Source organism: Anthonomus grandis, chromosome 1, assembly GCF_022605725.1.
Source record: "Anthonomus grandis grandis chromosome 1, icAntGran1.3, whole genome shotgun sequence".
Lineage (NCBI taxonomy): Eukaryota > Metazoa > Arthropoda > Insecta > Coleoptera > Curculionidae > Anthonomus > Anthonomus grandis.
Genome location: NC_065546.1, coordinates 32947131 through 32972979, shown reverse-complemented (window position 1 = coordinate 32972979; position 25849 = coordinate 32947131). Strand labels below are relative to the sequence as shown.

Here is a 25849-nt window from a genome sequence, read left to right as displayed (position 1 = left end):
GACGAACTAGTGAAAGGTGTTCAAGAAGGTATTCCACTTGGTATTCCATCCCAATTACTCGCTGTCAAACTTTAATAGAATCTATGCAAAGAAGATGTCTAGCAATAAAAGAAGCTAAAGGATATCCTACCAAATACTGATTTTTTTTGGTGTAAAATTAAAATATTGAATTCGTTTTTAATTTGTTGTCCATTAATTTTGTAAACATTGTTTTTTCCCTAGATTTTTGAATAGATTACTATTGATTTATGGTAGAATGTGTTTAATATGTCTAACCCTTATAAATAAATATCATTCGTAAAACTGCATAAAATGGTTTTCCAAAAAAATTTAATTTTGTGTCGTTTTTAATTAGCCGGCCGCCACTGTAGATATCTTGAAAGAAGACAACCTTAGACAAACATGGATGTTTTGACAAATCTCGACCCCGAGTTTACAACAAAGATAACGAAGAAACAGAAAACAAAAATTTTAGCAATTGTTTAAGGCACTCCTCGGTGTTTCTAAAACAGAAATGCAAAGGATTTAAAAAAAACATAAATTCAAAACTATTTTATCATCTGCTCCCTGGTAATGCTGAACATCGATTGGAGTTCTGCACTGGTTTATATCAGGGCAATAAATTTGAAAAAAATAATTAGATCAGACAAGGCACATCTCACAAATTCGGGAATTCTCAATAGACACAACTGGGAGTTTTGCAGTCAAAGAAATAACCATGTGATTTTTTGTAGAGAGCGTCAAGACAGGTTCGAATTTATTGTTTCCTATTTTATTTTTAACTAAAAAATAGTTTACAAGGTTTATGAAGAAAATCTAACCTCTAATGGAGTCTTACAAATTCTAGAAGAAAATACTATGAACATTTTAGAAGATATTCCACTGGCTAAACTAAATGATATATTCTTCCAGCAGTATGGAGCTCCAGCCCACAATGCTAGAGTAATACAATACTTTTCAATGGCCACCACTATCACAGAATCTATAGCGTTTTGTTTTTTTCTTGTGGAGGTATTTAAGGAATAAAATGTGTTCATGGCAATATACCAACATGCAATGAAAATACTTTTGCAAAATTACAAAGACAATTTATATTAAAAGAATTTATAAAGTTCATGAAACTTGTAGGAGACGTAATTAATGGTCTGCATTTTGAACAATATTTTTAGACTTTTTAAGAATTGGGTTCCTATAAAATTTTTATTTAATTTTTTCTATATTAAATTTTCATATTTTTAATTTAATAAATTTGTTTAACAAGTGCTAGTCATTTGGCTTTTGTAATCTATTAAAGGTTTTACAAAATCAAATACATAGGTATTAGCGCCTATCTATTATCAATGTAAATTATAGAAAAAAATCATTTTGTCACAGTATTTATAAAATTAATAATAGACTATGCTATATTTTTGTAAAGCTCTTCTCAAGAAAAACAAATTTTAAAAAATATGTAGGGTGTGCCATAAATAAAAATTATGTCAATATCTCAAAAACTGAAACCATTAAAGAAAATTTGAGTATACCACTGAATTCAACACAAAAAAATCTAAAAATACTGTATTTACTTTTTTAATGTCTGACAATAACAGAGCTTCAGAGAATGACTGAAAATGAAATTTTTTCAAAATCACTTGGCAGATTTGAATAGTGCACGTTGGGTTACATTAAAAGTAGCATAGTGTCGCGAAAACCGCATCTTTCTTCATCTCCTTGCATAAGCGAGAACCTCCATAAAATATATAAAAATGGGACACCTTATACACATACTATTCTAATGAATAACGAGATTTTGAAGGTAAATTTATAAATCACTCAAAATCATCCACAGGAATTCCTCTGCGTTAGGGTGAAAAAAATATAATATTTTACAATGGTTCCAAAAAATGGCCAATTATACCTACTAATGAATTAAAACCTTAATTTTGCAATATGAGTATCAAAACTTCAAATTCGAAGGTTCTTGTACCTTATAAATTTGTCTCACAACATATAATCACATGTTTCCCCATTTAAAGTCAGGCATAGACACACAATGTTTATTTATGTAAAATTATTTATTCATGTAATGTGAAGTTTGTGTATAGCGTTGAAAGGCTAGAGCAAAACATGTGTGATTATATGTTGTGAAATCAAGACTTTGTGTTTTCTTTGTTTTCATCAATAATGGATAGGTGCTGCTCTTTCTTTGACTAAAACTGCTAAGAATATTCCTATTATTTCATGAAATATTCTTAGGAATAGTACAAGGCTGCTAAGAATATTAAAACAAAAAATGCTTTAGCCAAAACTGCCCTCCTAACTTGCCTGAATCCAGAATCATGTTATCACCTCAAATCCATTGTCAGAAACTCCTCTATATTGGTGTTAAAAAATTATGAAAATACTATAAGTACCTTCCTAAGTTAGGTCCAATTGTATCTAATAAAGAATATAAACTTAATATCCCTGCATTAAATATAAATAATGCCTTCAGTGTTTCCGAAAATAAGTTACTGGAACTTGTTTTTTTATTTAATGAATAGATGTCGCTACTTGCATCATGTGAAAACATGTGTTAACCATTTTAAATGTCTGTTGTTAATATTCATTCATGGTGGATCGCCCCATAAACCCAGAGATTGTGTGTATACAAATTGTGACTAAAAAATGGAGCTGATTTTCATGTAGATATAAATATTTCTGTATTAGAGTAATTTGATATATTTCATTTTAAGTGTAATTTAAAATGATTGTATTGATGTTTTTTATGTCAATAATATAATGAATATTTTTTGGGCTTACAGGGGTGGGCTTTAAACTCAAGTGTTACATATAAGTAAGTATTTGTTCAAAGAAATGGTGGTAAAATTTGTTTACTTGGTTGATAGACGCCTGAAAATGCATATATTTTACACAAAAAAGCAGGACACTACATGACTCAACTTCAATTTAGACAAAAAATTGTAAATATTTACCTAAAAAAAATATGGCTAATCTCTAAAGGGGCTGGAAGACCATTATCTTCTTTGGGTAGTAAATAAAGTAGCAGAATAAATGACAAAATTAGGTAGGACTGAAATGATCATCTACTTGTTTATATACCAGACAATAAAAGAGAAAGGCAAGAAAAGGTATGCTATGGAACTCTGTACAAGAAGTATTAAAATCATGTGCAAAAAATGTGATATTGGTCTTTGTGTGATATGTAATGTAGGCTGTCATACCAAGTAATTTTTTGTTCATTATTTCTATTATTTTATTATTAGGTAGCACTAAAGCCTAGTGTTACATATATGTAACAGCCTTTTTTTATGTGTTTGTAGAAACAGAAATCTTAAAAATATAAGTTCTTCTTAAAATCTTTTTGTTTAAAAAAAATTACAAAAACAAAAAAAAAAATTTGAGCTTTTAAGGGTTAATTTTTTAAAAGACCAAACTTTTGGATCTTTATCCATAAACTTATATCTATTGAGTTAAGAAATATTCTTCACAATAATAAAAATTCACCAAAAAAAAAACAATATTACCTGCCAACTTCTCTCACAATACTTCTTATCAATAACTGTCCTACAAAGTGCTCCGATAAACTTTGGTAAAGCATCTGGAGACATGTTGCAATAAGCTACTATACTGGACATAATGGATAAGCATATAATTATTGTGGTGCTTTGACTGGTAGGGCCACAAAGTAAACAAATGTGCCTAAGAATTACACTTATTGAAAACAAAAAATAATCCTAAAAATATCCTTACTCAATAATGCCATTTATTATCTCCTCATCTAAGTATGCAGCATTAAAATGTATCACATTATCAATCATGGCTAAATATTTCTCAATTTGCCCTACTCTAGATATTTCTGGTAGCCAATTAAGTAAGAAACGTCCTATTTCTTCTTCAAAGGATAACACCACTTTACCTAAAAAGATTATAATCTCTTATTTCAAAACTAAATTAAACACAGAGGGATTACTACCATTAGAAGTAAGAGCAATAAGCAAATCCAGTTTCTGTGCAATATCCTCAGGATGGTCATGATGTTTAATCAGCCTAAAAAACTGAGCTCTCATAGGTTTATCTTTTAACTTCTCGCTCTGGCCCTTGACCAAACATTGCATAAAATAAAAAGCCTGGTGTCTTGTTTCAGCCGTGTTTTCTGTGGAGAAAAGGTCCTCTGTGCAGCTCCATAATATTTCCACTACATTCTATAATAAATCTGACTATAGAAGGTACAGATTTTTTACTATAGAAATTCAACTTACATCAGCCAGTTTATCATGCTGAACTTTATCAGATAACTCTTTAAGGGTTTTAAGTCTGGTTTGTAAAGGAGAGTCGCGGCTTATATCACGAATTCGTTCTTGGGAGAGTGTGAACTCGCCTTTGCCTGGATGAGTAGCTTAAAAATGCATAAGAATAAATGACAAAGAATAAAGTATTGAATCAATATATATTAATTGAACATTCAAACTTTATAATAGTATTTACAAAAATTGTATTTTTGTTAAAGAAAAATGACTCTAGTGACTAGTTTTCTTTAGGTTTAGATCTGAAAAAGGGCAAAATCAGGTAGCTCAAACAAAGACAAAAAGTCATATCAATGCAACTTATATTGTTAATTATGGAGAATAAGTGATTACTCCTGATATGGGAATTTAAAATAAAAGGTTCAAATTGATAAGACATAAAGATCTACTTACTTAAATGGGCCTTACGGTTAAAAAAATCTTTAAATCTGGCCGGAAGGGTTTTGTTATCCTTTTCTTTAGAACTCATTGTTGCTCATGTGTAAATACGCAATATGTGGTTGGCACCAGGCAAGCCAGGACCGAAATATTAAAAGAATGAACGGACTTTTTTTGCCAAAAAATTCCGGCATTTACTTTTTGTTGATGAGGCACACCGTATTCTATTGTAATTTATAATATAATGCAAGAACAGCTGATTTCGATCGAATGTCAAACGGAAATGTCAAACAAAGGGCACTTTTCAGAATTCACCGGTTGAATTAACCGGTTAATCAAACAATTTTCGGTAGATCCCAGGTTGCCGTTCGGTTACTTAAACATTCGGAAACGCTTCGGTTGATTTTCTTAAAATTTGTTTGAGAGTTGACAGCTTTAATAATATCGATTTCTACTTGTTTATGTTTTAAAAATTTTCAAAGCAAACCAAACAAACTATGGTAGCGTTTTACATGAAAAGATTGAAAGGTTGCTACTGTTTTGATGTTTAAGAAACTAAAAACCAAACGAAAAAGATCCGGTTTCATTGTAAGGGTCTCAATTTTTGTTGCAATCAGTTTGTGGTCGTACGTGGTGTAGTCGGTATCTATAAACAAACAAAATAAAAAAAAATGTATTAAAGTTTTCTGTTATTCTTATAATATTCTCACTAGAGTATCAAAATAAATCTACCAAATTAAAGTATGCACAAAACATCAAAAATTTATTGACATTGTCTACCCAAAATTATCCAGTTATTTGTGATTAATTTATCACGTAATTGTTGAATTAAAATTTAAAAAAATAAAAAAATATCATAAAACGTAGTCGCTCTGCTTATTATTATTATTATATAGTATCTAAACATGATTAATCCGAAGGCACGCCCCGCCTGCCGCACCGATTAAGATAAAAATACAGGGCTGACACCCAATTAATGTATAGGACACATTGATATTTGTATTCCCAAATTTGGAGCATCTTATCGAACCAAATACGCATCAAGCAGGCTACAGAGGTCCGGCCGCATCAGTATTACGTCTGCGAAATTTACTCGCGGGAAAGACATTCGAGCTTTTGCCTATCGAAGTCGACCAGCTATTTTATTAAGCCGGTCCCAGACACTACGTGCATTCGGCGAATGTGCGTAGGACTATGTACTACGCTTTCGGTCAGCCTCCCAGACGCTACGTTATTTGCAGAAATGCGTCCAATATCGAATATTTCCAGTAGTACTACGTAGAGCAACCAAGGACGGCGACCGACGACGTCTTAATTTTCGGTGGCGTGTGCAGTGTGCAGTTTAAAATAGACAGTGATGAAGAGCAGATCGTTGTCGCCGCTGCTAGTTGTATAACTTTCAGCAGTGTTTTATTCTTACGTAATAAGAAAAAGGAACGTAAAAGAAGAAGATGGTGGATGTTATCTTTGGATAGAAGTCGTTCTAGGTATGTATTAAGAGTGACGTTACAGACAAGGGCGTCTTGCCGCGAAATGCTTTTTATTTATTATCAAAATAAAAATGTAAAAATACATTACTTCTTCGGGACAATCAGTTGCCGCACTAAAAAGTCTAGTTCGGACTGTGGCTAGTAATTTACTCGAGTAATTTTTTTGGCGTATAGCACAATTAATTTTTTTTAAGACATTAAAGATGCGAACACCGTTAATGTCTTGAGCATGCGCTCAACTTGATATAACTAAACATTTTTGCAGGTATAATGCCTCAAATATACTATAAGATTTGAATCAAGAACCATCTAGAAAGTTCGAAAATTTTTGTCGAATGTCAGCAGTCGACTTCGAATATCTCCTTAATAAGATCGATCCATATATAACAAAAACTAATACAATCATGAGAAAAGCAATACCTGCCAATGAAAGGCTAGCTGTAACTTTAAGATTTTTCGCTTCTGGTGACAGTTTTGTTCTTCTTCTTCTTTCAGCAACCCTTCACAGTCCACTCCTGGACATCGGTCTCCCCTATATTCTTCCATGTTTCTTTGTTCTGTGCCAGTTGGTGCCATCTGTTGCCCACTTTGTTTTTGACATCATCGAGCCAGCGTAACTGTGGTCTGCCAACACTGCGTTTATGTATGCGAGGTATCCATTGAACGATGTGTCTTGACCATCTCAAGTCGTCCTGTCGGGCGACGTGTCCTACCCAGCTCCATTTCAGGTGGGCTATGCGTGTTATGACTTTAAACTTTATTCTCTTCAACTTTAGTTCTTTGTCTAATACTCTTATTTGTGATATGGTCTCTCAGGCTTATTCCTAGCATCATCCGCTCTATGGCTCTTTGGGTGGTCCTAAGCTTGTTAGCTGATTTAACAGTGAGTGTCATGGTTTCAATTCTGTAAGTATCACGGGCAGTAAGCAGGCATTGAAGACCTTTCTTTTCAAATTGAATGGAATAGTTTCATTTCTCAAGACGTGTGACAGTTTACCCGTGGCTGCCCATGTCAAACGAACACGTCTGTTTATTTCGGCAGTTTGATTTTCTTTGCCCAATTTGATGCAATGTCCCAAATATACATATTCTTCGACGTTGTCAATAATTCGGTCTTCTATATGTACTTGAATATTGTCAGGTGACATGACTTTTGTTTTATTTAAATTCATGGTAAAACCATCTCTGGGCGAACTGTCACCTTGTCGTCGGTGAGAGGGCTCAGTAACCTACAGCCAGGGAGCAATGCCGGCGGTAGCATAGCTACCGGTAGGCCACCCATGCCGGTAAGGTCTCGAAGTGCTGAAGGTGAAGCTAAGAAAGTTCCCACGCAGCGTCTGATTCAGAGTGGACGGCTGCAAACAGCGTCTGTTCTCCATGTCAGGAGCGGCTGATATTCACATCTTCCCCAACCCAACCCAACCCAACCCGTTTAGCCAACATGGAAGATTATGGCTAAAAACCCCCGTAAACCATGATGGATTTTAAAACAAACGAAATAGTACCCCTGGTGGGTAGATCATCGCATGACAAATCCCACACCAGTAACAAGGTCAGCCTCAAGGATTCTGGGGAAGGAAAAAATTCATCCCCTCCACTCTCAATACAGAAAAAATTTACACTTCACCTAGCCACCTATAATATTCGAACAATGAGATCAACCGAACATCTGGAAGAATTAGAGGTGGAACTATCCCATATCAAATGGAACATCTTGGGCCTATGCGAAACCAAATTACCGGACGAAAAATGCATCACACTGAAATCAGGCCACCTTTTGTATCGAAACAACAGAGAGGAAAATTGGCGGAACAGCGATAATGATTCATAAGAGTATAAAGCGGCTAGTTACTAAGATGAAATCCATATCGAGTAGAGTCATTTACATAGTATTGAAGATATCTATGTGGGGTAAATTCCGACTGGGTTGTACCAACGAACGAGGAGAAAGACTGATCAATTATCTCCAAAAAGAAAGTATGTACTGTATGAACTCCTTCTTCAAAAAATCAGAAAAAAGACGTTGGACATGGAGAAGTCCGAACTCAAATACGAAAAACGAGATCGACTACGTACTAACCAATAAAAAGCTTACTATAAAAGACGTTTCGGCCCTAAATCGCTTTGATACTGGTAGCGATCACAGGTTGGTAAGAGCTAAAATAGAAATAAACGTGAAGAGTGAACGAAATAAGCTAATCAAAATACAACCATTTCCCACATCAAAAACAATCCAGGAAAACCGCCAAAAATTCCAAGCTGAACTCAACAAGAAATTGTCTAATAAAGAAGCACTGAACAGCCAACAGTAATGATATGTGCCACTACCAAGAAAAATAATTCAAAAATAAAAAAGGAAACTAGAGAACTCATGGCGAAGAGAAGAAACTTGGAGAAAGGGACTCATGAATACAACGAAATTAATAGATTGATAAAAAAGAAAACAAGGGAAGATTTAAGGCAATACAACACAGAAATGATAACAACGACCATCGAAAACAACAAAAACATGAAAGTACTTAAAACACGTAACAATGATGGACGCCTCCAAATACATCAACTAAGGGACGCAAACGGAAACATCAAACAGGACAGTAAAGATTTAATGGATATCGTGGAAAATTTCCACAGCACACTGTACACAGGAGACAACCCAGAACAAGCAATCGAAGTTGATGAAGCGGTTCTCAATGTAGGCTCCGAAGATCTTCCTGACATCACCAGAGAAGAAGTAGAACTAGCATTGTCTCAAATGAAAAACGGTAAAGCACCAGGGGAAGATGGAATTACAGCTGAAATGATAAAACTTGGGGGAAGAACTACTGTAGAAGCAATGACAATTCTTCTTAATAAATGTATGACAGATGGCGTGATACCCCAAGCATGACAAAAAGCCCAGGTGATTTTAAAGTACAAAAAAGGAGATATTATATAGAGAATAATTTGATAATAATTTTACATGCGAAATCTTCCAAAAATGGAGTTTCGAAACGAAATTTTGACCTTTGGACCCGCACGTTAAGAGTGCCTCCGACTATAATAATAATATTGCTATAAACATTTATTTATGTAATATTAGTACTACATTAGTATAAATCATCTTTATTTTGCGAAGCAATCGAAGGAGAGAGTGATAATAATGATGATTGAAAAGAGGAAGTAGGTGAGTCAGGAAGAACAGATCGTCGATTGCGTGCATTAGAAGCTCTCTGTTCAGTTCATCCATCGCCCTCAGCCTTGTAGCAAGAAGTTCGCCATATAGAGAACAATCATATCGACCCGGTTTATTATTCGTCATTTTTTGCATGACATTTACGGCCTGTATTAAGTGACCCTCTATTGCTTCGGGTGGCATCTGCGGTGATGACTTAAATCTTTTTGCCTTGGATTTTTGTGGCTGGGGGGACGGTGACGGCGCCGGCGGTTGCGGTGTGATCTGCTCCATGCCTTCAGCTGAAGTCAATATCTAATGAAACCTTATCCAGGAACCCACGAGAAAAGTTGTAAAGAGAGACACTTCAACTGTCGCCACTCACGCGCTCGTCGAGTTACTGAAAACGTGTTCGGAATAATGTCGTCCATATTCCGGGTACTTAGAAAACCAATGCTTCTCGACCCTCAAAGAGCTTCTAATGTTGTTATGGCTTGTTCATTGCTGCAAAATTTCTTAAGAAAAACTCGATACATCTTCAGTTTTGTTTTGTTTTGATGAATCTGCATCACAGAACCCAAAAATCCTTGGTCTGTTTTCTGTGATATGCATTTGGTGCGGGCGCGTGCTATAGCAATTAGTATTTTTATTTTTGGGTGTTTAGAAAAGGTCTTTTTTATGGTTATACCTACCTATGTTGTGTTTTTTTGTAAGTAGTATTTATTTTTATCTATCTATCTTTTTATGCTAGTAGTAATTATTTTTTTCTTTTTTATATCACTACATCATTTTTCTCTTTGAGTTAATATTTCATGCGCTTTCATTCTCTATTTCATTAAAGTGAATAATATTGAATACACATTTGTTTCTAATTAACTATTTTTATTGTTTGTCTACCCGAAAAAAAGTTCACGCTTCGCACTGATTATAAATAATAAATAATAAAAAAAAACAACTTTATTTTGTGTACTGCATTCTCATTTCTTACATAATATTCCTTTATAATTATAAATAATCATATTTCCTAATCTCCTGTATTTATTTCTTGTATTTGTAGTTCCTATAATTTCTAATTTCATTTATTTGGACATTATTTAGGATCCATGTTTTGTTGTTTTGGAAGTATTTTTTACATTAATTTGATTATCCATGATAACTAACTCTATTTTTAATGCTGATATTGCTAATCCAAGAATAAGACTTATGTGCTTACTGGCTGTAGCTCGAAGTGGAAAACTCGCCGATGCGCATGAGCGATTTTCTATTGGCTATACCGTTCCTCCATCATCCCAAAACGAGGATTATGGATCGTTTAAACTTTGGCCAATCAACGATAAGAATTTTTGATCATGCACAGTCGCATTTGTTGCAATCTTACCAGTATTGAGTCTATATGTATATGGGGAAAACCGTCAGCATAGATAAATAATTCTTAGATAGAAAGCTACCATAAGCACCAATAGAACACCGAACGTAGATTGACTGTTACGACCTCTGAAATCTGAATGTCGAGGAGCAGTACTAACAGCAAGTGCAAATGGGTTTGATTATATATACCGTTCGCTTAAAATTAGTAAAAAATGGAAATGAGACAAACTGAAATGATATGACAAATGATGTTATATTTTGATTTTTATAGATTATACTGGATAGTTATTTCAAGTTGAAATATAAAGACTTTATTCAAAATAATCATCAATTATGCTCAAAGAGACTTAGATATATGACCAAAGGCCAAAGGAAGAGAAAGTATACTCAAAGTCAAAGTCTGACCTTTCTGAAAAGACCTTTTAATAGACGCTTTGACTTTGAGTATACTTTCTCTTCCTTTACTCATATAGACTTTATATTATTATTGTCGAAACACTGTGTATCGGAGGAAAGTGAAAGTGTGAAAATGTAAATTTGTTTGTAATATATATTTGTCAAATTTATTAAAATTCAAAATATCATAATAGGGTCTTTCAACAAGCAATTTCCTGACTGAGATTAGCTTAAGAAATCTGTATTGTTCTGATAGGCAAATGGTTAAAAAGTTGCCGACTATTATAAGCAAGAGAGACATGCACCACGACCCCTCAGGGAGTGAGCAATGGCACCCTATATGTCTGCCTTATGAAGCAAAAAGATAAATCCTGACCCAAACTACCACCATATTTCTTGTGTATTAATGATACCATTTCAATTATGAAGACAGGCCAATGTTAAAATTTTCTCCGCAACAAAGAGAGTCTTACATGAATCTGTACCTTTGGCTTCATTCATGTATCTAATTTTGCCCTTGTCTGTGACACAAATAATGTACGCATTGAATGTTTAGAACAAGAAGCCCAAAAACATATGCCACACCGTAAATGGGATTCAATCAATGTAAAATATGTCTCTTTAGTCGTACCTTTATCCAACTCATTGAAGTTTGATTATCCTAGTTGCAAAGCAGCTTGCTGTAAGGTTGTTACCCATTTGTTCAATACGTTGTTGCACTGAAGTGGTTTGAGTGCTATTTGTCTGGTCGCGAGCAGTCTGTGTACCTTAATGGTGACTTTTGTGGTAGGGAGTCTGTGGATTGTGGTGTTCCACAGGGGTCAGTTCTTGGTCCCCTTCTATTTCTTGTATACATTAATGATCTTATTACTCTTAGCATATGTGGACATTTTACATTGTTTGCTGACGACACAACGGTTTTATGGTCGAATAAAGATCCCAAGCAGCTTGTCAGAGATGTTGCAGCCGATCTCCTGAAATTAAAGCAATGGTGTGATTCCAATCAACTTTGCTTAAATATGTCAAAGTCCCATATTATTGGTTTCAATTTTCAAGCTGAGAGTCTTGATTTTGGTAAGAACGCATTGGACATGGTAGACAATTCTGCATTTCTTGGTTTAGTCATTGATAAAGATTTAAAGTTTTCTGACCATATATTAAAGTTAAATAAAAAACTTGCTTCTGGCTGCTTCTCTGTTAGGGCAACCGTTCATGAACTGGGGAGAGATGTTGCTCGTGATGTGTACTTTGCTTTGTTCGAGTCGCATTTAAGGTATGCTCTTCCATTTTGGGGTGCATGTTCAAATTATCTGTTTCAGTCTGTTTTTGTGCTGCAAAAGAGGGCTGTCAGAAGTTTATTTAAGGCCCATTCTAGAATGCATTGTGGTAATCTTTTCAAAGAGAGCCGTATTTTGACCCTACCATCATTATTTATTCTGGAAACTGCATGTTTAATATTCAAAAATAAGAACAGTTTTTCAATCCGACATCACAGTTATCCTACCAGACAGATTAATAATATTCCCCCTCCTATTCCTCATTTTACATCTATCAAAGATTCATTTATATATCGCGGTTTAATGATTTATAATCACATTAGCGTGGAATTAAGAAGTGTTCAGTCTTTGCGCCAGTTTCGTTGTAAACTGAAGTCATATTTGCTTCTAAAAGCCTTTTATTCGATTGAAGACTTTTTTAAGGCTGAGGATGTTGTGTAGTAGATGCTAAGCTTTTAATCTGTTAATTTTAATTTTGAACATACCTTTATGTGTCCCTTTATCTCTGCTACCTTTGTATACATGCATATATTTTGTTTTATAAGGATTTTGTTTGTAACATTTTTCTCTTGCATTTTTTTTTTAGGCATTTTATATGTTGTATAAATTTTTTATATTTGTTTTGTAAAGTCTGATTTGATTGTATTTATTTTCTGAAGCTTTGTCAATAAAATTCGTGTACATGTACCAAATTTTCGACAATAAAGTACTTGAAAAAAAAAAAACTTTAGTTTATTAACTATTTGAATGCCTAAGAATTTAGTAATTGATTTAATACTTAGGTTTTCTAAGTAAACTGGTTCCAAGTTACATTTAAATGAGATAATGTTGGTATTGTTGGTTTTTGAGACATTAAAACAAAGTTTATCTCAGTCCGTAGCCGATCGATAGTTCTAGCCTGGACACTTATCCCCGCTTCCATCGATACCTCACAACAGAAGCCGAAATCATGCGAGGCGACGACCGCATCGCGATGGCAAAAATTAGCCGCGCTGGGGCACATATTTTGCGTTGATTCGAAATAATATTTTACTGCAGTTATTATTGTAGTTTATAGTACTATTTTGATACTATAAAATCGGAATACTAAAATCGAATACCAATAAAAATTCGGTATTTAAATTAGGTGGATAAATTAACAATTTTATTTTTAACTTACAATTTACAATCTTAATTTTATTTAGAATAATGCCTACCTCTTACTGCATTCCTGTTTAAGCTCAGAAAACATTAAAATGGATTTAAAATTTTTTTTGGTTTTTTTTGATTATTTTCGGAATCATTAAAATTTTCGATTTTTTAAATAAGCAACAAAAATTTGGCGTAGGTACCTACCTAATTTTGTTTTCGGCATTAACATTTTTACGAAAAAGTAATACAGCAATGCAAAAACTTTCCCATAGCGACCAAGATAACCCACAAAAGTGTCAAGAATAAGTTTTTGAAAATTTGTTTTTTTTTTGTGAAAATGTGCACTTTGGGGTAAATTATCCATTTTCGTATTTTGAGGGTAGACGAATTTGAAACACCGTTTATGTATATTTTTCCAATAAAATAAATAATAAAAAATATTTAATACATTTATCATATAGCTAAAAATACGTAATAATAAAAAAAAAATTATATCTTGTAAAATGTAAAATATTAGGTCCCGCGGTATCTCCACTTAGTCGTTCCACTGTACGGCGTACGCTACCAAATCTCGGCTTCAATTTTGACGCCACGAAACCAGTGTCACGGCTAGAACTCTCGATCGGCTACGCTCAGTCCCGCCAAGTTTTAATTAAAGGCAGGTCATTATTAACAATGTTTGCCAGGATGTGGTTATCCATGTCACTCCACAGGACAGTAGCATCATCCGCGAACAAAGTAAACATCCCCGAAATCTTTAGGTTCATAAAATCGTTAACATAAAACAAAAGTAAAATTGCGCCAAGAACCGAACCCTGAGGTACCGATTGTTCAAGGTTTGCTGGGTAGAGAAAACACCATCAAAACAGACCATCACACAGATTGAGTTCTATCATTCAAATACGAACGGAACGATTCAACTGCCTTACCCCTGAAACCATAGATATCCAACTTATACAACAATATTCTATGATCATGTATCTTCAGAGAAGGCCCTTCTAAAAAAAATACAAATTTCGTTACTTGTAGATTTTTTTTCTAAAGTCTTAATTTTCAAATTTTAAGTGTACATAATAATAAATAAAACAAACATAAAATAATATGATTAGAATAAAATTATATAAAAAATAAAACACATAAAAAGTATGAATAATTATTTATTTTAGGTTGTTTTGATCTATCATTAGGCAAGACGATTCACGTTTCCATCTGTCAAATATTAGGGAAAATAATAAATATATCCCAGCAAACAAGTTTAGTAGACGATTGAAATTTAGATTGACCGTGTCATGATCGCATGGAGATTGAGTCGTGATTTTTGAATCCCTGTGCTGATTTGAAAATGACAGTTAAGTCAACTCAATTTCTCACTTCATTTCCCTTTCCCATTATTCCCCAATTTAAGGAAAAAAACAAGATTCATATCCACAATATTATTTATTAAATAGACAATCTCCAAGTATAAAAATTATATAATATAAGTAATAACAATAAATTGTTGTTGCTGCTGCAACATATCAAACAATATGAAAATGCTTTTTTAACTTAAAAATATAAGTAGTATTGCTTAACATTCAATTAAGTCTTTCAATAATAGCACCTACAATTTGGACTTAAGGCTACCCATAAGTTTTTCCAATTTCATTGCCTGCTGTAGATTTCCCTTGATTTTCAATTTTCCCATCATGTAAGCAGTGGCAGGCTTCAATTTTCCGTTGAACAAATTGAAGAAATTTTTACTGTCCATAGTTAAGGTGGCGTCAGGGGCGGAGGGAGGCTCGCCTTGTCCACAGGCACCTTTACCAGTTTTTAAGTCGATAAACCTAAAAATCGAAATTTTCAACATCGAAATGCCCGTCATAATTTATAAAACTCACCATTTTCCCGCCTCCTCTCCTGTAACAACAAAAGCAAAGACCGCCTGTGTCTTGCTGACAGTCTCGGGGGTCAAATTGGACTCGATGGCCTGGAAAAGCTTCCCAACTTCGCCGAGGGGAGCGGCACCGGCCGCAGGTTTAGCAGCAACGAGGGGTTCCCCACCGCCCACGAAGAAATCTGGCATTAAATCATTTGCGTTTGATGGGTCACACGCGTATTGCACGAAGTCAGTTATACCTTCTGCTTTTAACACCTGGGAATTGAATATTAATAATAAATACTTCTTGAAATGAAAAGTTCTGTCGTAGTATTACGTCTTCATCGATAAAGAAGTTCCCAGTAGAGCTTGGAGCCTTGGAGTCTTTAATTAGGATAGCATAAGCGGCATCTGCGCAAATCTCGGGCTTTCTACACCGTCTTGCCACATCATCGCCGCCTAACATGTTCATTGCTGCTGTATGGATTGCTGCAAAAAATGTTTTTATTAAATACAACAGTTTTACCATTTAGAAATAAGTATAAATAAATAATAATTTATTTTATTCCAGGAATCAGTTTACAAACAACCTATGTGCTAAGTACAGAATGAACATAATGTTTGTGTGTGGACTTACTCTAATATTCTATAAAAAGTCGCCTAAAGTCGAATGAAACTAATGGAGGTAATGAATTCATCAGAAAAATAAACTGAACTTTACACTTAATCTAATAAAGATGACAATAATGCGAAGTCTAGAAATATTATAAACAGCGAAGGGAAGAAACTTGGATGGTTTTAGGGAAGATAAAGTATATATTTAAAAATGGTGAAATCTCTATAAAACTCAAAAGGAAACTTTTTGACACTTGTATACTGCCAGTAACGAGATATTGGGCGAAAAAGAAGAACTTAAAATAAATTGTTTGTTTTTATATTTTTTGTATCCATACGTTACATAGTGATTTCTTTATCCTACCAAATTTTTTATTTTTAAATTTTTGTGATAGAACTGAAGTTATGCAAAGTTTTTTTGTACTGCTGTATAGAATATTGACGCAGTAAGTGTGCACACTATTAACATATGGTGGCAGAACAAAAGTATGGAAAATGGAAACATTTTACATATTCTTCCATAAAATTTACTTTAGTAATTGTTTGACCGTACAAATAAAATGATTAAAGCTTATTGACAAACAAACAAACTGAACCAGCATTTAAAAGTGGAAGGCCGTGAAGAACTTCGTCAATCGAGAAATTTTAAGAAAATCCAGAAGTGATCCACAAAAAACTGCCCTTGATATTAATAAGCAAGGAGGAATAAGCAAACGTAGAGCTTTCTGACATGACTATTAGAAGGGATCGCATTATAGGTGAGTGGCCAGATTAAAGTTTGCTGGAGATCACAAATTGATGAGCATCATCGGTACCCTTTGTGCGCTGAAACAAGTTTTGAATTTATTTGGAATGATTTTACAGAATATGTAACAAGGCTTGCTGGTCAAAAAATCGACCCAAAATACTTGATTCCAAGTGTAAAATATGGTGGAGGAAATCTGATAGTGTAGGGGTGTTTTAGGCGATCTTGAACTGATCCACTAGGCAGAATTGATGGGCGTATAAGTTTGCCATATTAAAGAGTGACTTGTTGCCCCTATGAGGCGAATCTGCCAATATCAAGGATTTGAATTCTATAGAGAATGTTTGGTAACACTTAAAAAATCAAATTAGAAAAAGAAACATCAAAAACCCAAAGGTTGTCATTAATTGGCTTGGCCTTAATGCAGCAAGCAGTCATCAAGGCCAAGGGCATCATCTTAATGACTAAATATATAATGCTTTACTAAATATTTAAAAAAAAGAATGATTGAATAAATAGTAATAATAATAATAATAATAATAATAATAAAGTCTTTATTAAAATTTACAATTGGTAAATTCTAAATGGCGGAGTTGAAGCTTACTTCCTAGCTTAACCATACAAATCAGCTTGAGGTTAGATATTACAAAGAATTTCAAAATGTATCTTAAATAATTGCATAGTTACAAAATATTAAGTTCTAACTGCCTATGTGCACAACCGATTAACATTACAACGTTTGATAACCACACAGACTTATGAAATTTACAATAAGTTAAAGAATAGATATTTAACAACACTCTAGGCTAACAGAGATCAGTAATATAACTGCTTATCTTTCGTCTAAATATAGAAGGTGAAATATATTTTAACTCAGGAGGAATTTTATTATATTGCAGATGAATACAGTAACTAAAGCTCCTCTCAAATAAAACAGTTTTATGAAGAGGAGGTGTAATAAAATGCTTATTTCTTAAGTCCAAAACATGAGCGTCATGTCTCAACCTAATTTTCTGATAAAGGTAATTAGGACATTTTTTAAAGACAATTTTATTAAAGAGAACAAGACTATGTAGTAACCTCCTTTCACTCATATTTAGCCATCTCATCAAGTGTAACTCACTACTCACACCTCTATCAAATTTTCTCATTCCATTAATTAGCCTTACACAACAATTTTGAATGTACTGTATTCTTTTTATATCACCTATCAAAAGGCAGGGGCCATACAAAACATCACAGTAAGTGAAATGGGACAATACAAGACTGTCACATAAAACTTTTTTTAGTTCCTTATTAAGGAGCTTCCTCTGACTATAAAGTAGCTTAAGGTTAATAAAAGCTTTTTTAATACATTGATCAATGTGCTCAGTGAACCTCAACTTAACATCTAATAAAACTCCAAGATTCCTAGCCACATTACTACAATTTATTAGTTGACCATTCAATTTAATCTGAACAAATTTCTCATGTGTCTCTGGAATGCAACCTACCAAAAAGAAGAACCTTACATTTACTTGGGTTTAAACTCAAACAATGATTTTCCGATGCCTTTGCTAGCATGTTAAGGTCGTAAGATACCTTATCATTAGCTTCTAAGATTTTGTTAGGAGGAAAAGAGAAATAAACCTGTGTATCGTCGGCATATAGATGGACTTTTGAATATTTGAGACTCTTACACAATTGAGACGTATACAGGGTAAAGAATAGAGGACCAAGAATAGACCCTTGTGGTACTCCGCAAGAGAGATCCATAGCCGAGGATTGCTTCCCATTGAGCTTCACTATCTGAGTTCGACCGGTCGAATATTGCCGAACTAGAGAGCGAGCAATCTCCCCAAAACCTAAGAATTTTAGTATAGCCAGTAATAGTAGGTGATTTAACTTATCAAAGGCCTTGGAGTAATCAAGTAGAGTCGAGATTGTTAACTCATTACAATCAGCTGACTGTATAATATCGTCAGTTACTTTTAGAAGAGCAGTAGAGCAGTTGAAGTCTTTTCGAAACCCGGACTGAATAACCGGCAAGATATCAAATCTGTTTACGTATGTTCTGATTTGGCTTTCCAATACCCTCTCTAAAACTTTTGAGATGACAGGGAGAATGCTAATAGGTCTAAGGTCGGATAATTCAGTTGGAGAAGGGACTTTTGGAATAGGGATCAGGTATGAAGACTTCCAAGAATCGGGAAAAGTTGAAGATTCAATACAACAATTAACAAGATGCACTAGAAATGAAAGAATATATGGACAGCAGTGGAGCAGCATCGACAAGCCTATACCATCTGTCCCAATGGCCTCAGATTTCATTGAGAATAAAGTAGATTTAACTTCTTCAAGCGTTGCTAGCTGAAACTCGAAGTTTCCTACCCCTTCCTTAATATTTAGTAGATAATAAGACAACGTTTCTGGATTAGGCGCGTTGGAAGATGCAGCATTTAAAAAAGGTTTTTATGATTTCAGGGTCACCCAAGTGGTCAGGAATGGTGTTTTGAGGCTTGCAATGTATGTTCAGCTGACGTAGTACCTTCCAGTTATTTTTGGAGTCACCCTTTTGTAAGGTGTTATTGAGATAGCACTTCTTCTCTATTTCAACAGCCGCTGTCACTTGGTTCCGAAGTTGGCGATAGTGTTCCCAATTTAATTCAGTTTTTTGTCTTTTGTACTTGGACAAGGCCCCATTTCTAAGATAAATAAGATGTTTGATATTATCTGTGATCCAAGGACTCCTTCCTTTAGTAATTCTGGCCGTTTTAAATGGCGCATGTATATTAAAAAGATTAAGTATACAATCATTAAACCTATCAACTTTAGCATTAATATCTTCCATATAAAATATGTAGTAGTTTTTTATGTTTGTACATCAAAAATGTTTCAATGGTTTTACGCCACTGTATATCGTAGTCGTAAATCGAAAATTGATTATTTTTACTAAGTTATTATTATAATACAGTCTGACAACTTATAAAGCTGAAAAATTAGCTTCTTAAAAAATAAATCTTCTTAAGAAAAACTTTGTTTTTAAATAAAATAATTAGTAAAATTGCTTGTTGGGTTACTATAAATAAATAAGGTGCTGACTCCAGATGCATATCCTATATATGTGAAAATGGACTCTAAGGCCTTATATATATTTATGGTGGTATTTTTGGCTAGGTAATTTGACTAGACAGTATGAGCTTCACTTCTCCGACTTGATGTGTTTTTAGTTATCCCTTGGTTTCCAACAAAAAACACGCAATTTTTTTCCTCGAAAACTGCTATAGATTAAGAAAAACTCAAAATATGTAAAGATATATAGGGTGTTCAATTAAAAAAGCTAAAGGTGTTGCCATTTTCCTATATAAGCGGCAATGCTGCAGTGCTGAAAATATTTTAGACCAATAGAACAGAGTTTTGTTACCATGACTACCAAATTTTCCATACGACTACCGTACCATACGAAGTCAATCACCCTGTGTCTTAGAATATCATCAAAGCCCTATTTCGGCTTTAATTTATTTAGTGCACTGATAACGTACACTGGTGCTACTAATTGTTACATTAATGCAGGGTATTGGTCAGAAATTGGATGGATTTGATCACCAAAATTGTAATGGACAATTCATTATCAAAGAGATAATTGGTAACGAGATGATTGGTCACTGAATCCTGTGATTTTGGTTTAAGTTCTTTGTTTATAGAATTTCGTTGTTATCGCCCACTTAGGAAACTCTTAGCCCAAGTAACGTCTTTTTTTTAAGGTTTTATGCTTATTTGGAGCTTTTCAAGTAAATCAGCTACTCAAGTAAATCAGAGCTCATAATTCTCTTCATAGTATATAGTAAACAACAATGAAATTACTTTGTTTTTTCCTTAATTTACCAAGGCAAGTCTACATCTTAATACAAGATCAACTAACCAACATCAACAACAAGAACAACAGAAATAGATGCTTGCTCAAGAATATGCTAACAGCTTATGGGTTAGTAATGCATGTGGATTCACCTACAAGAATTACTGATAGCACTAAGTCAACCATTGACTACATTTGCTCAAACATTGAGAAAGTTGCGTTTTCGGTATTCCATTTAGGATTATCCGATCACGAGAGCGTGGTCTCTCGTTTTATTCTTAAGTCTCCTCATAAAAAATCTCTGTGTCTGTCAGGAAGAATCTTCAATAAAAAATCGTTTAATGAAATTCAGAATTTGTGCTAAAATTTAAATAGGAATAATGTAAGTCGATCTCCTGATCCTATTGCAGCTTTTCATAGAGTTCTGGTAGATACCTTTAGGCGTGCATTTCCATTAGGATGGATAAAAAGTAAAAAGAAAAATTTTAAACTTTGGCTTTTATTGTGAATTTTTCTAAGAAAATCGGCAGTAAATTTACGAGGCCTTAATTATATGCGAAAGTTTTTTAAAGTTGAGTGGTTCGCTGCATACTGCAATAAGTTTAGAAATCTATACAAAAAATTAATTAAACTTGCAAAACAGAGTTACTACAAAACTAGATTGCATACATCGAAAAACTTACAAAAAGAGAGCTGGAGTATCATAAATAAGTTTCGACATAATGGTAAGTCATTACAAGCAAAAGAGATCGAAGTTGATGGGAGTTCTTTAAATACTTTCTATTGTAACGTAGCTAGCGATACGGCTAGTAACATTTTATCAGATATAGATCCCTTAGAGTTTGTGTCTGGTATATCTGTTCCAAACTCTTTTCATTTTGAAAATATTGAGTCATGGGAGTTATTAGAGGCTCTCAATGATATAAAAAAATAAAAAATCATGCGAAAATCTTAACGGAACTACCACACTTATCTCATTGTGCATTGTGCGTCGATTAACAGTTCTTTTGAGACAGGTACTTTTTCCGAGTATCTTAAATCTCACTCTACCTACACTTTCGAAGGTTATTGAGAAAGTGGTCATAAAGCGCATGTGGAAATATTTAACGAAATATAAGCTTTTAACACCCAAGCAATATGAATTCCAATCCTCTGAAAGTACACATTGCGCTATATTTTCTTTTTTGGATAGGGTATACTCTGAGCTTAATGGAGGTGAGGCTGTAGCGGCAGTGTTTTGTGATCTGTCGATGGCTTTCGACTGCGTCGATCACGAAATTCTGCTGCGGAAGCTGGAGCGTTATGACTTTAGAGGGTCTGTCTTGTCGTGGTTTAAGCCTTACTTAAGTTATCGAAACCCATCTGTTTTGGTGTCTGGTTCAATGTCTTCACCTTCTGGAATTAATTGCGGCGTACCACAAGGTTTGGTATTAGGTCCCCTGTTATTTTTAATGTATATTAACGATCTCGTTCATTTAAATATCCTGGGTGAAATTATTCTCTTTGCGGATGACACATCTGTCGTATGACACCACAAAAACTCTTGAAAAACACACTTGAAAAAATAATCTCGGAAGACCTCACAAAAATTAAAAGGTGGTGTGATGAAAACCGCCTTGTTTTTAATGTTAGCAAATCTAATATACCAAGTTTTAACTGCGATATAAAAAATATAAAACTTGGGAATAATCCTCTTGACAATAAAACAGTATTAAAATTTTGGGAGTTCACATTGACAGCTAACTGCGTTTTGACGACCATATTTTTAAATTAAGCAAAAAACTTTCTTCAGGATGTTTTGCAGTTAGGTGTGTTAGGTTGGAGTTGGGAGTTGAAATGACTGGGACAGTCTATTTTTCTCTTTTTGAATCCCATCTCAGATATGTCATCGCTTTTTGGGATTCAGCTAGCCAATATTTATTAAAAATACCTTTTATACTTAAAAAGCAGTTCGTTTCATGGCAAATGTTCACCAGAGAGACTCCTGTAGACCACATTTTAAAACACTCTGAATTTTGACTCTCACTTTGTTATACATACTTTAGACAGCTAGTCTTGTCTATAAACACTGCAATCAGAAAATAAATAATAACAGAGCCAACTGTTCCAACAACTTCCAACCAGACAAGCATTTACTGTTTTCCCGTTACTACCGATACCGAAAATGTACTCTTACTCACAAATCATTTATGTATGAGGGAAGGAAAATATTTAATCATCCTCCTGAGAATATTATATAGACCGTCAGGCAGTTTAGAGGAAAATTAAAAACTCTTATTGGAGGAGTCTTTATATAACATGGGAGAGATTTTTGACAGAAGATTTTGAATATATATATACCCATCTTATTGAGAACTGTATTTTAAGCATATGTTTATACTTGTATCCATTTGTTTCTTCTTTTTTAATTTAAAGTGTTATTTCTAATTGTGCTTATCCAACTTCTACATGTTTTAATTTAGTTTAGTTTGGGGTATAATTACAAATAGTTAAATTGTTATGATTTAGTCATTAGCCTGCTTTTGTTGATAGAAAACTTTGTATTTCTTAACGATAAAGTATATTCTTATCTTATCTTATACAAAATTATTTCTTTAGCAGATGCACAAACTTTACAAAAAAATATTGGGCAGTACCTTTTACTCCCGTATTTTCTCTGATCGATATTAAATAAAAGTCAAATCGTCTTTTTTTATGGACTGTATTTCTTTAGTTATGATTCGATTGATGGTCGACAGGGGAGAGCCCGAGCTCGGGCGCTTGGAGGTACAAATTTAAACCGTGCCCTGTTGCCAAATTTTTACAAAGTTATTAAAATCATTGCGGAGCGTAACAAATATCAAACAGAACAGCTATCTTGTATGTTGAAAGTCCCTTTGTCCTTGGAGAACATAATGGCAAAGAACTATATCTACTCTCTCCTTAGAATTACTGCAATACCACATTCCATGTATAATAAGAATTATATCAGTGTTTCGAGAGAGTCTGTATAAAGTTTTACCAAACAATTTTACACTTGTCAACCCATTTATATTAAAGTTTAATAAAAAAAAACCGTACAAAAGAAATCTTACCTGTTTTGGGCCATAAGGCATTAACAGCGATCCCAAAAGGTCTTAGCTCCTCGTGCATCCCCAAAACGCACATTGACATTCCATACTTGGCCATGGTGTAGGCTACATGATGCTTAAACCACTGGGGATCCATATTTAGTGGTGGTGACAAATTTAAAATGTGACCATTTTTGCTTTTTTTAAGATATGGAAGACACTCTTTGGAACTGAAAAGTAATATTTATAATATTGGTAGGGATATTGTTATGGGGACATACACAAGGAAGGTGCCTCTAGCATTTATGCTATGCATCAAATCAAATTTTTTCATGTCAGTCTCAGCAGTTCCTGTTAGTGATATTGCTGATGCATTATTGACCACAATATCGATTCCGCCAAACTTTTTTACAGCTTCCTCGACTGCGCTTTTTACTTGGGCCTCATCTCTGATGTCTACTACACAAGGAAGGCTCTTTCCTCCAGCCTTTTCAACTAAAATACCCAAAATTAAATGAATGTTTGCAGATTTTTCTTAAACGCACTTTCTTCTGCTGCTGTATAGATAGTTCCTGGTAATTTTGGGTGAGCTGTGGCAGTTTTTGCTGCTATTACTATGTTAGCACCATCTTTGGCTGCTTTGAGGGCAATGGCTTTGCCTATACCTCTGCTTGCTCCGGTGATAAAAATGGTTTGACCTGCTAGTTTTCTTAAAAAATGAAAAAATAATCAAATTTACTGAGAATGCAGTGAGATCTATTGTAATCTGATAAGCTCAGGTGACATTCATTAAATTTAAGAAGAGTTACAATATTATATGATGATGAAGAAAGCTCTATTGTTTCAATAAATAAAATTGTTATAAACAAAGCACAAACTAAATAAAAACTACACTAAATAAAACAAAAGCACAAATTTTTACCAAAAATACAATTAAAAAAAAATATATAATAAACTATTAAAAATTTAAGTCGAAGCTCAAAATTATCCTCTAAATACTCTGGCAATCTGTAGTAAGCGTTCCTTAACACCAAGTGCTTTAATGCCAGCAAATTTACTCTTGCCTTTAATTTTTCGATTCGAAGAAGGAAGATGGTTAAAAAAATTAAAAATGGAATAAATTAAGGAATTCTTTGTTAATGTTGGTGAGGTATAGGCAAGGGTACAAAATGTCAACTTCTTGTAAAATTATTAGCAGCTAACTGAATTAAATTTAGAAGTCAACAACAGGTTTCTAAAATAAACAAGGATGGCAGTCTTAATATTTTTTCAGATTGAAAAAATGGTTTGCAAGATTGAAAATGATTAAACCCATTTAATCTAACCACTCCTTCTGGGAGAATAAAAAGTGTTTGAAAAAGGGTCTTGCCACAGAAGCAAATGCCATATCATAGATGAGACTTGACTAGGGCATAATAAACATCTCTAGCAATCCTGGCACCCAATTCACAATATACATTTAATAAATCTCCCAATTGAGTAAGGTAATATAATATATGATGCAATGAAGTTAATTTGCAATTAAAAAAACTGTTTTTAATTGATAACATAGTACAAAACATCAATATCGGAATTGAATGTAACTATCTAAAAGTTCTAATTGTATGTTATTGAAAATTAAGGATCAAAGTGCTATGCAAATATTTTTATATGTACTGAAGTACATTAAGCTGAACATATAGTATGAGCAATATTAGTTTTTAAATGTTTTAAAAACTAATATTAGTGGACGAGTTTAGTAAAAAAAGTAGCCCCTATACTCACCCCGTATTAATCATGATTATTTAACAAAAAATTCTAATAAACGAAAAAGCCTTAAAGAAGTCTCTACACAACACGTACCAGACTTTCCCGTTATTTATACTTTTAAGCGAGCGTAAAGCTTTTAATAGATAACTAAAAACAGGCCAGAAGAGCCAAAGTCCAAAGTTCTAAGATAAATTAGCGCTGCTGTGCTGTGCTGTTGAGATTGTAGTGGTTACAAGTGATTTCAAAAAAATTTTAAAAAAATCTCTTGACGTTGCTTTATTTGTTTTCGGATGACGTTTTGACATGTGAGAGGTTATGACAATGTTGCCAGCATTTCATTTATTAATCTAATGTATTAGCCGATTTTCAGCGTGGAATGGTTCTTAGTTGGTATTTACCAATGCGATTCTGGTTTTAACCAAAATAGGAGAAAACGTGACGTCACGGATCAGCTGTTTGGAGTTTGGTATTTACCAATTACATATTACCCGGTTTTGGACTTGGGAGTCCAGAAGAAGGCAAT

The 25849-nt window shown here is 33.8% G+C and overlaps 2 protein-coding genes across 3 annotated transcripts in view; both read right to left on the bottom strand.

Moving 5' to 3' along the window:
• Nucleotides 1–4938, bottom strand: part of LOC126736040 (tuberin) — a 69592-nt gene extending 64654 nt beyond the window's left edge. For both annotated transcript variants that reach the window (XM_050440241.1, XM_050440247.1), the window contains exons 1-5: nucleotides 4680–4938; nucleotides 4242–4378; nucleotides 3956–4184; nucleotides 3733–3898; nucleotides 3507–3681 (exon numbers count right to left, since the gene is read on the bottom strand). In XM_050440241.1, the coding sequence (XP_050296198.1) occupies nucleotides 3507–3681; nucleotides 3733–3898; nucleotides 3956–4184; nucleotides 4242–4378; nucleotides 4680–4755 (783 nt within the window). In that variant the 5' untranslated portion in view covers nucleotides 4756–4938. The remainder of the gene's footprint in view (nucleotides 1–3506; nucleotides 3682–3732; nucleotides 3899–3955; nucleotides 4185–4241; nucleotides 4379–4679) is intronic.
• Nucleotides 4939–14895: 9957 nt separating this feature from the next.
• LOC126737846 (hydroxysteroid dehydrogenase-like protein 2) lies at nucleotides 14896–25577 on the bottom strand. Its single transcript, XM_050442916.1, has 7 exons — nucleotides 25342–25577; nucleotides 24123–24286; nucleotides 23859–24072; nucleotides 23602–23807; nucleotides 15670–15821; nucleotides 15355–15608; nucleotides 14896–15300 (listed from the first exon to the last, which is right to left on the bottom strand). The coding sequence occupies exons 1-7, from the start codon at nucleotides 25353–25355 to the stop codon at nucleotides 15078–15080; spliced, it is 1227 nt and encodes a 408-aa protein (XP_050298873.1). The 5' UTR covers nucleotides 25356–25577; the 3' UTR covers nucleotides 14896–15077.
• Between the last annotated feature and the right edge of the window lie 272 nt (nucleotides 25578–25849).

Excerpts from the sequence above, each read along its gene's own strand:
- LOC126737846 (XM_050442916.1), bottom strand. Across the intron at positions 24,073-24,122 it reads CTATACAGCAGCAGAAGAAA|TTGAAAAGGCTGGAGGAAAG; the intron begins GTGCGTTTAAGA and ends TGGGTATTTTAG. Across the intron at positions 15,301-15,354 it reads GGAGAGGAGGCGGGAAAATG|GTTTATCGACTTAAAAACTG; the intron begins GTGAGTTTTATA and ends TTCGATTTTTAG.